Raw genomic sequence first — 14,584 nt, 5'->3', positions numbered from 1 at the left:
CTCTATAGAACTCATCTTACCTTGATACTCAGCTCACTTGAACACATCTTGGGCTCTATAGAACTCATCTTACCTTGATACTCAGCTCACTTGAACATATCTTGGGCTCTATAGAACTCATCTTACCTTGATACTCAGCTCACTTGAACACATCTTGGGCTCTATAGAACTCATCTTACCTTGATACTCAGCTCACTTGAACATATCTTGAGCTCTATAGAACTCATCTTACCTTGATACTCAGCTCACTTGAACACATCTTGGGCTCTATAGAACTCATCTTACCTTGACACTCAGCTCACTTGAACACATCTTGGGCTCTATAGAACTCATCTTACCTTGGCACTCAGCTCACTTGAACATATCTTGGGCTCTATAGAACTCATCTTACCTTGATACTCAGCTCACTTGAACACGTCTTGAGCTCTATAGAACTCATCTTACCTTGATACTCAGCTCACTTGAACACATCTTGGGCTCTATAGAACTCATCTTACCTTGATACTCAGCTCACTTGAACATATCTTGGGCTCTATAGAACTCATCTTACCTTGATACTCAGCTCACTTGAACACATCTTGGGCTCTATAGAACTCATCTTACCTTGATACTCAGCTCACTTGAACATATCTTGGGCTCTATAGAACTCATCTTACCTTGACACTCAGCTCACTTGAACACATCTTGGGCTCTATAGAACTCATCTTACCTTGATACTCAGCTCACTTGAACATATCTTGGGCTCTATAGAACTCATCTTACCTTGATACTCAGCTCACTTGAACACATCTTGGGCTCTATAGAACTCATCTTACCTTGATACTCAGCTCACTTGAACATATCTTGGGCTCTATAGAACTCATCTTACCTTGACACTCAGCTCACTTGAACACATCTTGGGCTCTATAGAACTCATCTTACCTTGATACTCAGCTCACTTGAACACATCTTGAGCTCTATAGAACTCATCTTACCTTAACACTCAGCTCACTTGAACACATCTTGGGCTCTATAGAACTCATCTTACCTTGACACTCAGCTCACTTGAACATATCTTGGGCTCTGTAGAACCCATCTTACCTTGGCACTCAGCTCACTTGAACACATCTTGAGCTCTATGGAACTCATCTTACCTTGGCACTCAGCTCACTTGATCACATCTTGGGCTCTATAAAACTCATCTTACCTTGATACTCAGCTCACTTGAACATATCTTGAGCTCTATAGAACTCATCTTACCTTGATACTCAGCTCACTTGAACATATCTTGAGCTCTATAGAACTCATCTTACCTTGACACTCAGCTCACTTGAACACATCTTGGGCTCTATAGAACTCATCTTACCTTGATACTCAGCTCACTTGAACATATCTTGGGCTCTATAGAACTCATCTTACCTTGACACTCGGCTCACTTGAACACATCTTGGGCTTTATAGAACTCATCTTACCTTGATACTCAGCTCACTTGAACACATCTTGGGCTCTATAGAACTCATCTTACCTTGATACTCAGCTCACTTGAACACATCTTGAGCTCTATAGAACTCATCTTACCTTAACACTCAGCTCACTTGAACACATCTTGGGCTCTATAGAACTCATCTTACCTTGGCACTCAGCTCACTTGAACATATCTTGGGCTCTATAGAACTCATCTTACCTTGATACTCAGCTCACTTGAACACATCTTGGGCTCTATAGAACTCATCTTACCTTGACACTCAGCTCACTTGAACATATCTTGGGCTCTATAGAACTCATCTTACCTTGATACTCAGCTCACTTGAACACATCTTGGGCTCTATAAAACTCATCTTACCTTGACACTCAGCTCACTTGAACACATCTTGGGCTCTATAGAACTCATCTTACCTTGATACTCAGCTCACTTGAACACATCTTGGGCTCTATAAAACTCATCTTACCTTGGCACTCAGCTCACTTGAACATATCTTGGGCTCTATAGAACTCATCTTACCTTGATACTCAGCTCACTTGAACACATCTTGAGCTCTATAGAACTCATCTTACCTTGACACTCAGCTCACTTGAACATATCTTGGGCTCTATAGAACTCATCTTACCTTGGCACTCAGCTCACTTCAACATATCTTGGGCTCTATAGAACTCATCTTACCTTGGCACTCAGCTCACTTCAACATATCTTGGGCTCTATAGAACTCATCTTACCTTGGCACTCAGCTCACTTCAACATATCTTGGGCTCTATAGAACTCATCTTACCTTGACACTCAGCTCACTTGAACATATCTTGGGCTCTATAGAACTCATCTTACCTTGATACTCAGCTCACTTGAACACATCTTGAGCTCTATAGAACTCATCTTACCTTAACACTCAGCTCACTTGAACACATCTTGGGCTTTATAGAACTCATCTTACCTTGACACTCAGCTCACTTGAACATATCTTGGGCTCTATAGAACTCATCTTACCTTGACACTCAGCTCACTTGAACACATCTTGGGCTCTATAGAACTCATCTTACCTTGATACTCAGCTCACTTGAACACATCTTGGGCTCTATAGAACTCATCTTACCTTGATACTCAGCTCACTTGAACATATCTTGGGCTCTATAGAACTCATCTTACCTTGACACTCAGCTCACTTGAACACATCTTGGGCTCTATAGAACTCATCTTACCTTGATACTCAGCTCACTTGAACACATCTTGGGCTCTATAAAACTCATCTTACCTTGACACTCAGCTCACTTGAACATATCTTGGGCTCTATAGAACTCATCTTACCTTGACACTCAGCTCACTTAAACATATCTTGGGCTCTATAGAACTCATCTTACCTTGACACTCAGCTCACTTAAACATATCTTGGGCTCAATAGAACTCATCTTACCTTGATACTCAGCTCACTTGAACACATCTTGGGCTCTATAAAACTCATCTTACCTTGGCACTCAGCTCACTTGAACATATCTTGGGCTCTATAGAACTCATCTTACCTTGACACTCAGCTCACTTGAACACATCTTGGGCTCTATAGAACTCATCTTACCTTGACACTCAGCTCACTTGAACATATCTTGGGCTCTATAGAACTCATCTTACCTTGACACTCAGCTCACTTGAACACATCTTGGGCTCTATAGAACTCATCTTACCTTGGCACTCAGCTCACTTGAACACATCTTGGGCTCTATAGAACTCATCTTACCTTGATACTCAGCTCACTTGAACACATCTTGAGCTCTATAGAACTCATCTTACCTTAACACTCAGCTCACTTGAACATATCTTGGGCTCTATAGAACTCATCTTACCTTGATACTCAGCTCACTTGAACACATCTTGAGCTCTATAGAACTCATCTTACCTTGACACTCAGCTCACTTGAACATATCTTGGGCTCTATAGAACTCATCTTACCTTGGCACTCAGCTCACTTGAACACATCTTGAGCTCTATAGAACTCATCTTACCTTGATACTCAGCTCACTTGAACACATCTTGAGCTCTATAGAACTCATCTTACCTTGGCACTCAGCTCACTTGAACATATCTTGGGCTCTATAGAACTCATCTTACCTTGATACTCAGCTCACTTGAACACATCTTGAGCTCTATAGAACTCATCTTACCTTGATACTCAGCTCACTTGAACATATCTTGGGCTCTATAGAACTCATCTTACCTTGATACTCAGCTCACTTGAACACATCTTGAGCTCTATAGAACTCATCTTACCTTGACACTCAGCTCACTTGAACATATCTTGGGCTCTATAGAACTCATCTTACCTTGGCACTCAGCTCACTTGAACACATCTTGGGCTCTATAGAACTCATCTTACCTTGATACTCAGCTCACTTGAACACATCTTGGGCTCTATAGAACTCATCTTACCTTGACACTCAGCTCACTTGAACACATCTTGGGCTCTATAGAACTCATCTTACCTTGACACTCGGCTCACTTGAACATATCTTGGGCTCTATAGAACTCATCTTACCTTGACACTCAGCTCACTTGAACATATCTTGGGCTCTATAGAACTCATCTTACCTTGATACTCAGCTCACTTGAACACATCTTGAGCTCTATAGAACTCATCTTACCTTGGCACTCAGCTCACTTGAACATATCTTGGGCTCTATAGAACTCATCTTACCTTGGCACTCAGCTCACTTGAACACATCTTGGGCTAGTAGAACTCATCTTACCTTGATACTCAGCTCACTTGAACATATCTTGGGCTCTATGGAACTCATCTTACCTTGATACTCAGCTCACTTGAACACATCTTGAGCTCTATAGAACTCATCTTACCTTGGCACTCAGCTCACTTGAACACATCTTGGGCTAGTAGAACTCATCTTACCTTGATACTCAGCTCACTTGAACATATCTTGGGCTCTATGGAACTCATCTTACCTTGATACTCAGCTCACTTGAACACATCTTGAGCTCTATAGAACTCATCTTACCTTGGCACTCAGCTCACTTGAACACATCTTGGGCTAGTAGAACTCATCTTACCTTGATACTCAGCTCACTTGAACATATCTTGGGCTCTATGGAACTCATCTTACCTTGATACTCAGCTCACTTGAACACATCTTGGGCTCTATAGAACTCATCTTACCTTGGCACTCAGCTCACTTGAACACATCTTGGGCTAGTAGAACTCATCTTACCTTGATACTCAGCTCACTTGAACATATCTTGGGCTCTATGGAACTCATCTTACCTTGATACTCAGCTCACTTGAACACATCTTGAGCTCTATAGAACTCATCTTACCTTGGCACTCAGCTCACTTGAACATATCTTGGGCTCTATAGAACTCATCTTACCTTGACACTCAGCTCACTTGAACATATCTTGAGCTCTATAGAACTCATCTTACCTTGACACTCAGCTCACTTGAACATATCTTGGGCTCTATAGAACTCATCTTACCTTGATACTCAGCTCACTTGAACACATCTTGGGCTCTATAGAACTCATCTTACCTTGACACTCAGCTCACTTGAACACATCTTGGGCTCTATAAAACTCATCTTACCTTGACACTCAGCTCACTTGAACACATCTTGGGCTCTATAGAACTCATCTTACCTTGATACTCAGCTCACTTGAACACATCTTGGGCTCTATAGAACTCATCTTACCTTGACACTCAGCTCACTTGAACACATCTTGGGCTCTATAAAACTCATCTTACCTTGACACTCAGCTCACTTGAACACATCTTGGGCTCTATAGAACTCATCTTACCTTGGCACTCAGCTCACTTGAACACATCTTGGGCTCTATAGAACTCATCTTACCTTGATACTCAGCTCACTTGAACACATCTTGAGCTCTATAGAACTCATCTTACCTTAACACTCAGCTCACTTGAACATATCTTGGGCTCTATAGAACTCATCTTACCTTGATACTCAGCTCACTTGAACACATCTTGAGCTCTATAGAACTCATCTTACCTTGGCACTCAGCTCACTTGAACATATCTTGAGCTCTATAAAACTCATCTTACCTTGATACTCAGCTCACTTGAACATATCTTGGGCTCTATAGAACTCATCTTACCTTGACACTCAGCTCACTTAAACACATCTTGGGCTCTATAGAACTCATCTTACCTTGATACTCAGCTCACTTGAACACATCTTGGGCTCTATAGAACTCATCTTACCTTGATACTCAGCTCACTTGAACACATCTTGGGCTCTATAAAACTCATCTTACCTTGGCACTCAGCTCACTTGAACACATCTTGGGCTCTATAGAACTCATCTTACCTTGACACTCAGCTCACTTAAACATATCTTGGGCTCTATAGAACTCATCTTACCTTGACACTCAGCTCACTTGAACATATCTTGGGCTCTATAGAACTCATCTTACCTTGATACTCAGCTCACTTGAACATATCTTGGGCTCTATAGAACTCATCTTACCTTGATACTCAGCTCACTTAAACACATCTTGGGCTCTATAAAACTCATCTTACCTTGACACTCAGCTCACTTGAACACATCTTGGGCTCTATAGAACTCATCATACCTTGACACTCAGCTCACTTGAACATATCTTGGGCTCTATAGAACTCATCTTACCTTGATACTCAGCTCACTTGATCACTGCTTGGGCTCTATAGAACTCATCTTACCTTGATACTCAGCTCACTTGAACATATCTTGGGCTCTATAGAACTCATCTTACCTTGACACTCAGCTCACTTGAACATATCTTGAGCTCTATAGAACTCATCTTACCTTGACACTCAGCTCACTTGAACATATCTTGGGCTCTATAGAACTCATCTTACCTTGACACTCAGCTCACTTGAACACATCTTGGGCTCTATAGAACTCATCTTACCTTGATACTCAGCTCACTTAAACACATCTTGGGCTCTATAAAACTCATCTTACCTTGACACTCAGCTCACTTGAACACATCTTGGGCTCTATAGAACTCATCTTACCTTGGCACTCAGCTCACTTGAACATATCTTGGGCTCTATAGAACTCATCTTACCTTGACACTCAGCTCACTTGAACATATCTTGGGCTCTATAGAACTCATCTTACCTTGGCACTCAGCTCACTTGAACACATCTTGGGCTCTATAGAACTCATCTTACCTTGATACTCAGCTCACTTGAACACATCTTGGGCTCTATAAAACTCATCTTACCTTGGCACTCAGCTCACTTGAACATATCTTGGGCTCTATAGAACTCATCTTACCTTGACACTCAGCTCACTTAAACACATCTTGGGCTCTATAGAACTCATCTTACCTTGATACTCAGCTCACTTGAACACATCTTGGGCTCTATAGAACTCATCTTACCTTGATACTCAGCTCACTTGAACACATCTTGGGCTCTATAGAACTCATCTTACCTTGACACTCAGCTCACTTGAACACATCTTGGGCTCTATAGAACTCATCTTACCTTGATACTCAGCTCACTTAAACACATCTTGGGCTCTATAAAACTCATCTTACCTTGACACTCAGCTCACTTGAACATATCTTGGGCTCTATAGAACTCATCTTACCTTGACACTCAGCTCACTTAAACACATCTTGGGCTCTATAGAACTCATCTTACCTTGATACTCAGCTCACTTGAACACATCTTGGGCTCTATAGAACTCATCTTACCTTGATACTCAGCTCACTTGAACACATCTTGAGCTCTATAGAACTCATCTTACCTTAACACTCAGCTCACTTGAACATATCTTGGGCTCTATAGAACTCATCTTACCTTGATACTCAGCTCACTTGAACACATCTTGAGCTCTATAGAACTCATCTTACCTTGGCACTCAGCTCACTTGAACATATCTTGAGCTCTATAGAACTCATCTTACCTTGATACTCAGCTCACTTGAACATATCTTGGGCTCTATAGAACTCATCTTACCTTGGCACTCAGCTCACTTGAACATATCTTGGGCTCTATAGAACTCATCTTACCTTGCCACTCAGCTCACTTGAACATATCTTGAGCTCTATAGAACTCATCTTACCTTGGCACTCAGCTCACTTGAACATATCTTGGGCTCTATAGAACTCATCTTACCTTGACACTCAGCTCACTTGAACACATCTTGGGCTCTATAGAACTCATCTTACCTTGACACTCAGCTCACTTGAACACATCTTGGGCTCTATAGAACTCATCTTACCTTGACACTCAGCTCACTTGAACACATCTTGGGCTCTATAGAACTCATCTTACCTTAACACTCAGCTCACTTGATCACTGCTTGAGCTCTATAGAACTCATCTTACCTTGGCACTCAGCTCACTTGAACATGTCTTGGGCTAGTAGACTTCGTCTTACTTTTTCATACATTATTTCTAACTCTGTTGACCCAAATTTTTTGAGCTGGAGTTTATTATAATATCTCTATAGTTTTATTTTATACTGGATATTGACTAAAATGTTACACCTTCCTTTTCGTTGTATTAACATATGAATAGACATTATAAGTTAGCAGTAATATTCTCTATTTGTGCTATGCGAGGACATAATTTTATAGCTCATGCTGGATTACCTTTTATCAACCCACTGGGCATCTTATGAGTATATTCATTGATGCTTGAAAGGAATCGGTTGTGCTATCTTCAAAACATAAATTTTGTAAACTTTCAGCTAATTAAATTTTGTATTTCTTAGTCACTTCATCTATATCTATCATATGTATAGAATTATATTCACTTACATCAGCTCCAAACATTTCTGGTGTTATTTGGTCTTTTTATGTTAATTGGATTGCCAGTAGAGATACGACCTTGAAAATATTTCAGTTGATTCTCAATAAATTCCGATGTAGAGTTATACTATTCCACCAAGAATTGAGAGTATTTAATGATATCAGACATATTCTAGAATGCAAACTGTTCAAAAGTTTCTTGAAAATATGCAGAATTAATGTGGTTCTTCATTCATGATTCAGCACGGTTTCTTAGAAACAAGACACTGTTCGGTGTATGTGTGTCAAGGGTATATCCTAGTGAGTCTCACTCAAATCATTTACTGACTTGCGTCTGTTCAATGTATGCGTGTCAAGGGTATATTCTAGTGAGTCTCACTCAAATCATTTACTGACTTGCGTCTGTTCAATGTATGCGTGTCAAGGGTATATCCTAGCGAGTCTCACTCAAATCATTTACTGACTTGCGTCTGTTCAATGTATGCGTGTCAAGGGTATATCCTAGTGAGTCTCACTCAAATCATTTACTGACTTGCGTCTGTTCAATGTATGCGTGTCAAGGGTATATCCTAGTGAGTCTCACTCAAATCATTTACTGACTTGCGTCTGTTCAATGTATGCGTGTCAAGGGTATATCCTAGTGAGTCTCACTCAAATCATTTACTGACTTGCGTCTGTTCAATGTATGTGTGTCAAGGGTATATCCTAGTGAGTCTCACTCAAATCATTTACTGACTTGCGTCTGTTCAATGTATGCGTGTCAAGGGTATATCCTAGTGAGTCTCACTCAAATCATTTACTGACTTGCGTCTGTTCAATGTATGCGTGTCAAGGGTATATTCTAGTGAGTCTCACTCAAATCATTTACTGACTTGCGTCTGTTCAATGTATGCGTGTCAAGGGTATATTCTAGTGAGTCTCACTCAAATCATTTACTGACTTGCGTCTGTTCAATGTATGCGTGTCAAGGGTATATCCTAGTGAGTCTCACTCAAATCATTTACTGACTTGCGTCTGTTCAATGTATGCGTGTCAAGGGTATATTCTAGTGAGTCTCACTCAAATCATTTACTGACTTGCGTCTGTTCAATGTATGCGTGTCAAGGGTATATCCTAGTGAGTCTCACTCAAATCATTTACTGACTTGCGTCTGTTCAATGTATGTGTGTCAAGGGTATATTCTAGTGAGTCTCACTCAAATCATTTACTGACTTGCGTCTGTTCAATGTATGCGTGTCAAGGGTATATCCTAGTGAGTCTCACTCAAATCATTTACTGACTTGCGTCTGTTCAATGTATGCGTGTCAAGGGTATATCCTAGTGAGTCTCACTCAAATCATTTACTGACTTGCGTCTGTTCAATGTATGTGTGTCAAGGGTATATCCTAGTGAGTCTCACTCAAATCATTTACTGACTTGCGTCTGTTCAATGTATGTGTGTCAAGGGTATATCCTAGTGAGTCTCACTCAAATCATTTACTGACTTGCGTCTGTTCAATGTATGCGTGTCAAGGGTATATTCTAGTGAGTCTCACTCAAATCATTTACTGACTTGCGTCTGTTCAATGTATGCGTGTCAAGGGTATATCCTAGTGAGTCTCACTCAAATCATTTACTGACTTGCGTCTGTTCAATGTATGCGTGTCAAGGGTATATCCTAGTGAGTCTCACTCAAATCATTTACTGACTTGCGTCTGTTCAATGTATGCGTGTCAAGGGTATATCCTAGTGAGTCTCACTCAAATTATTTACTGACTGCGTCACACTGACTGATTCATATACTTTTATATACAAATGTAATTTCATAGCAGTATTTCTAGTTTTTATTGACATAAAACTTTGTTTGAATATCTGCAATAGACAGTACAATTGTGTTTGGAATAAATGGTGTATACTACATTTTCAGGTTTGCTAGTTATCAGGAGTTGTTATCACGAGTACGGATTTGTGTTTTAGTCATTTGTGAGTTTTACATTAAAAGGCAACAAAGTAAGTTACCACCCGAATGCTTATTGCGCTATTTGTATATCATAAAAGGCAACAAAGTAAGTTAGCACCTGAATGCTTATTGCGCTATTTGTATATCATAAAAGGCAACAAAGTAAGTTACCACCCGAATGCTTATTGCGCTATTTGTATATCATAAAAGGCAACAAAGTAAGTTAGCACCTGAATGCTTATTGCGCTATTTGTGTATCATAAAAGTAACTTTACTGTTCAATAATATTTCAGGGATGCATTGGAATATAACTTCAACAGTTTTGCTGTTTTAACCAAATCAAAACACGTTACAATATTTGTTTATATACTGCATCTTTTGTGTATATGCTGCAGCATTTCTGCATATGCTCTCGGCTTTGTGTACACATTGATTCATTGCTATTTCCTTCCTAACCAGTGCACAGAGAAAGTGCATGTTCAACATAGATTCGAACAAAATACATGCTATTAGCCTGCAGAAATCTCAGATTACAATTAGATTTGGGAGTTTAAAAATTGCTGGACTAAGTTGTTGTTTCTCAGAGAGTACATGGGAAAGGTTGATCACAAGAATTGTTTTGGGCGAGCAATACAAATGGATGTTTCATGATTCCCCATGCGTATGGCACATGCGGGGTATTCAAGTTCTTACTGTAATTCCCTTACAATTGTAGGAGAATTACAATAGGTTTCACCTTGCTCGCGGGACACAATGTTACATGATAAAAAAGTCTGGTAGAGTCCTAACTGTGCATGAACGCATTGCATTGATGCACAATTACAATAATTACAATAGTTATAATAGTTGAATGTTTCTAAGTTACGAATGCTTGCCTGATAGCAAATGCCTTCAGCGTATGCTAAAATGTGTGTTGTGGGTCATTGATAGAGTGTTCCTCATATCGGTCACATTTCGCTGAAAGTTACATGAATGGTGTCTGCTGTCCTTTCATGCAGCAACTATGGAGTCATCTGCTCCAGCAGTGCCTAGTAAGCCGGTGAGAAAGGTAAAGGTGAGTGTGGAGGCTCATGACAAAGATATATATCACTATGTAGAAGGGCTGCCCAAGTACCAGGAACTGAGTTCACAGGTCAAGAGGATAGTTGCGGAGTCTACTTACTGGGAAAGGTTTGGTTATGGACTTATGGAAATGGGATGCGCCATTCCTCTTCACTTCGTGAGTAGGCCTGTAGCTGCGCTTAGATCTCATTGTCAGTAAACTTACTCTTTCATAGTGTGAAAAGGCAGTCACTAGTTTTCAAATAAATGAGTGGGTTACCATCAATGAATTCTCTCTAGATGTCATATTTGCTGCAGTACTGCCTCGCTTAGTGCCAATTCACGCTCTTCACTCACAACTAAAGAACACAAACTATTCGGCCCATTCTTTCTTTTCTAGGTTGGCCTCTACCTTTGCAGTTTTGAATCCATGCTCCCATTTTTGGTCGGTTTCTTCATCCTCGGCAGCTGCCACTGCGTGATAACTAGTAGGGCCGGTCACCTTGCTGCCCATAATGCACTCTTTGAGTCTAGACGAGCCAATGAGATTGCTCGATGGTTTGTGGTAGAAGTCATTGGTTGGTTTTCTGACCGAGCAGCTGTTCAGATACACATCGGAGACCATCACCCGTATACCAACATCATAGGTATTGTTTGTTGGGTAGAATTCTCACTGTTTTATAGGGCTGGAGCCCCAGTAGAATTCTCACTGTTTTATAGGGCTGGAGCCCCAGTAGAAATCTCACTGTTTTATAGGGCTGGAGCCCCAGCAGAATTCTCGCTGTTCTATAGGGTTGTAGCCCCATTAGAATTCTCGCTGTTTTATGGGGTTGCAGACAGTAGAATTCTCACTGTTTTATGGGGTTGTAGGCCCAGTAGAAGTCTTCGGTTTTGAAAATAAATGTTTTTATGGCTGCTACACAGTTCATGGCTAGATATTTAACGTTGTGGGTGTCGAACCTTTTAACGAAGTTTCTAATCTAAACTTTTCAGAACTGTTGCACATTGTTGTCATATTGTACATAAATTTTGTACATGTATATTGCTAGGTCTTGGAGATTCAGCTACTTGGAAGGCCCCCCTCATACCCAGATACATCTACATGTTCTTTGCTCCAATCCTTTTACCAGTGCTTGCACCCCTTGTCTGTAAGTACAGTATATAGTTTTGTGTCAGAACCCCTTGTCTGTAAGTACAGTACATTAGTTTTGTGTCAGCACCCCTTGTCTGTAAGTACAGTACATTAGTTTCGTGTCAGCACCCCTTGTCTGTAAGTACAGTACATTAGTTTTGTGTCAACACCCCTTGTCTGTAAGTACAGTACATCAGTTTTGTATCAGCACCCCTTGTCTGTAAGTACAGTACATTAGTTTTGTATCAGCACCCTTGTCTGTAAGTACAGTACATTAGTTTTGTGTCAGCACCCCCTGTCTGTAAATACAGTATATTAGTTTTGTATCAGCACCCTTGTCTGTAAGTACAGTACATTAGTTTTGTATCAACACCCCTTGCCTGTATCAACACCCCTTGTCTGTAAGTACAGTACATTAGTTTTGTATCAGCACCCTTGTCTGTAAGTACAGTACATTAGTTTTGTATCAGCACCCTTGTCTGTAAGTACAGTACATTAGTTTTGTATCAGCACCCTGGTCTGTAAGTACAGTACATTAGTTTTGTATCAGCACCCCTTGTCTGTAAGTGCAGTACATTAGTTTTGTGTCAGCACCCCCTGTCTGTAAATACAGTACATTAGTTTTGTGTCAGCACCCCTTGTCTGTAAGTACAGTACATTTGTTTTGTATCAGCACCCTTGTCTGTAAGTACAGTACATTAGTTTTGTATCAACACCCCTTGTCTGTAAGTACAGTACATTAGTTTTGTATCAGCACCCCTTGTCTGTAAGTACAGTACATTAGTTTTGTATCAGCACCCCTTGTCTGTAAGTACAGTACATTAGTTTTGTATCAGCACCCTTGTCTGTAAGTACAGTACATTAGTTTTGTATCAGCACCCTGGTCTGTAAGTACAGTAAATTAGTTTTGTATCAGCACCCCTTGTCTGTAAGTGCAGTACATTAGTTTTGTGTCAGCACCCCCTGTCTGTAAATACAGTACATTAGTTTTGTGTCAGCACCCTTTGTCTGTAAGTACAGTACATTTGTTTTGTATCAGCACCCTTGTCTGTAAGTACAGTACATTAGTTTTGTATCAACACCCCTTGTCTGTAAGTACAGTACATTAGTTTTGTATCAGCACCCCTTGTCTGTAAGTAAAAGCATTACCTCTATTCGTGCTCTATGTACTCTATATATTTATAGAGTACTATATTCCATCTTTTTAGAGTATTATATTCCATATTTATAGAGTACTACAGGTATGTTTAATTTTCCACAGCACTCAAGGAGCTTAAGGGGCAAGTTAAGGAAACTGCTAGCTTCCTGTTTTGGATGACTGTTGGCTTCGTCGCCAATGTTGCACTAGTCATGCGAATATCTGGCTATCAAACACCTCTCAATGCTGCCCTCTTCCTCTTTGCTTTCCGCGCTGTCACCGCGCTTCACTATGTGCACATCAACATCTTCCAGCACATCGGCCTCCCCATGTACACTCTCAAGGACCGCCCAGCAAAACTCTACCAGATGTCAACCGGTGTGCTCAACATCAACAGAAATGTGTACCTGGATTGGATAATGGGCCACACTTTGGTCTACTGCCATATCGAGCACCACCTTTTCCCTAATCTGTCTGACTGCATGGTTCTTAAGATTCGGCCTATTGTCAAACAATTCATGTTGTCTAATGGGTTGCCATACCACGAGAAGCCATACATGGAACGACTCAACTATTTTGTTGACAAGTACGAAGAGCTCATGGTGAAGGCCCCCGCATTCACTCACTACGTCGGCCTTCAGTAACTGTTCAACTTATTTGCATCTATGCGTTGTGCCGCTCTCGACCAGTCCTAAACTTTATTTAAATTTTACCAATTTGTGCAGTGATTTCTAATATTTTGTGTTATCTCTATCATTAACATCTCCGTCAAGTCAATGCAGGGAAGTGCTTCTGCCCCTGTTAGTCTTCTTGATTGCTTTGTTGTTATTTATTGATTGCTTAACAGGTGGAAAGGCTTTATGTTTTATCAGCTTAAAATATATTAAAATAATTATCAATACTGGCTCCGTTGCTAAATAACTATCTATTATAGCATAGCTATCTATAACCATAGCGATAGGCATAGCAGTTCTACACCATCCTAACTCACAAATGATTTAACAAGCTTCAGTGCAACCCAATCCCTCCACGCTTGTTTTTTGTGGTTAGGCTGAGCTGACTACATACTGACTGAATTCAAATTCCTGCTGTTTTCCAAATT

General features: G+C 40.4%; 1 protein-coding gene across 3 annotated transcripts in view; it reads left to right on the top strand.

Moving 5' to 3' along the window:
- The window catches only part of LOC137402030 (fatty acid desaturase 6-like), a 38,619-nt gene extending 24,236 nt beyond the window's left edge, over positions 1-14,383 (top strand). For all 3 annotated transcript variants that reach the window (XM_068088507.1, XM_068088515.1, XM_068088499.1), the window contains 4 exons: positions 11,170-11,390; positions 11,613-11,859; positions 12,262-12,360; positions 13,606-14,383. In XM_068088507.1, coding sequence (XP_067944608.1) covers positions 11,175-11,390; positions 11,613-11,859; positions 12,262-12,360; positions 13,606-14,126 — 1,083 coding nt within the window. In that variant the 5' untranslated portion in view covers positions 11,170-11,174 and the 3' untranslated portion in view covers positions 14,127-14,383. The remainder of the gene's footprint in view (positions 1-11,169; positions 11,391-11,612; positions 11,860-12,261; positions 12,361-13,605) is intronic.
- Positions 14,384-14,584: the final 201 nt, after the last annotated feature.

The sequence above is a fragment of the Watersipora subatra genome, chromosome 1 (genome assembly GCF_963576615.1).
Source record: "Watersipora subatra chromosome 1, tzWatSuba1.1, whole genome shotgun sequence".
Classification (NCBI taxonomy): Eukaryota; Metazoa; Bryozoa; class Gymnolaemata; order Cheilostomatida; family Watersiporidae; genus Watersipora; species Watersipora subatra.
The sequence above is the reverse complement of the archived record's forward strand: the minus strand, read 5'-3'. Positions and strand labels throughout refer to the sequence as shown.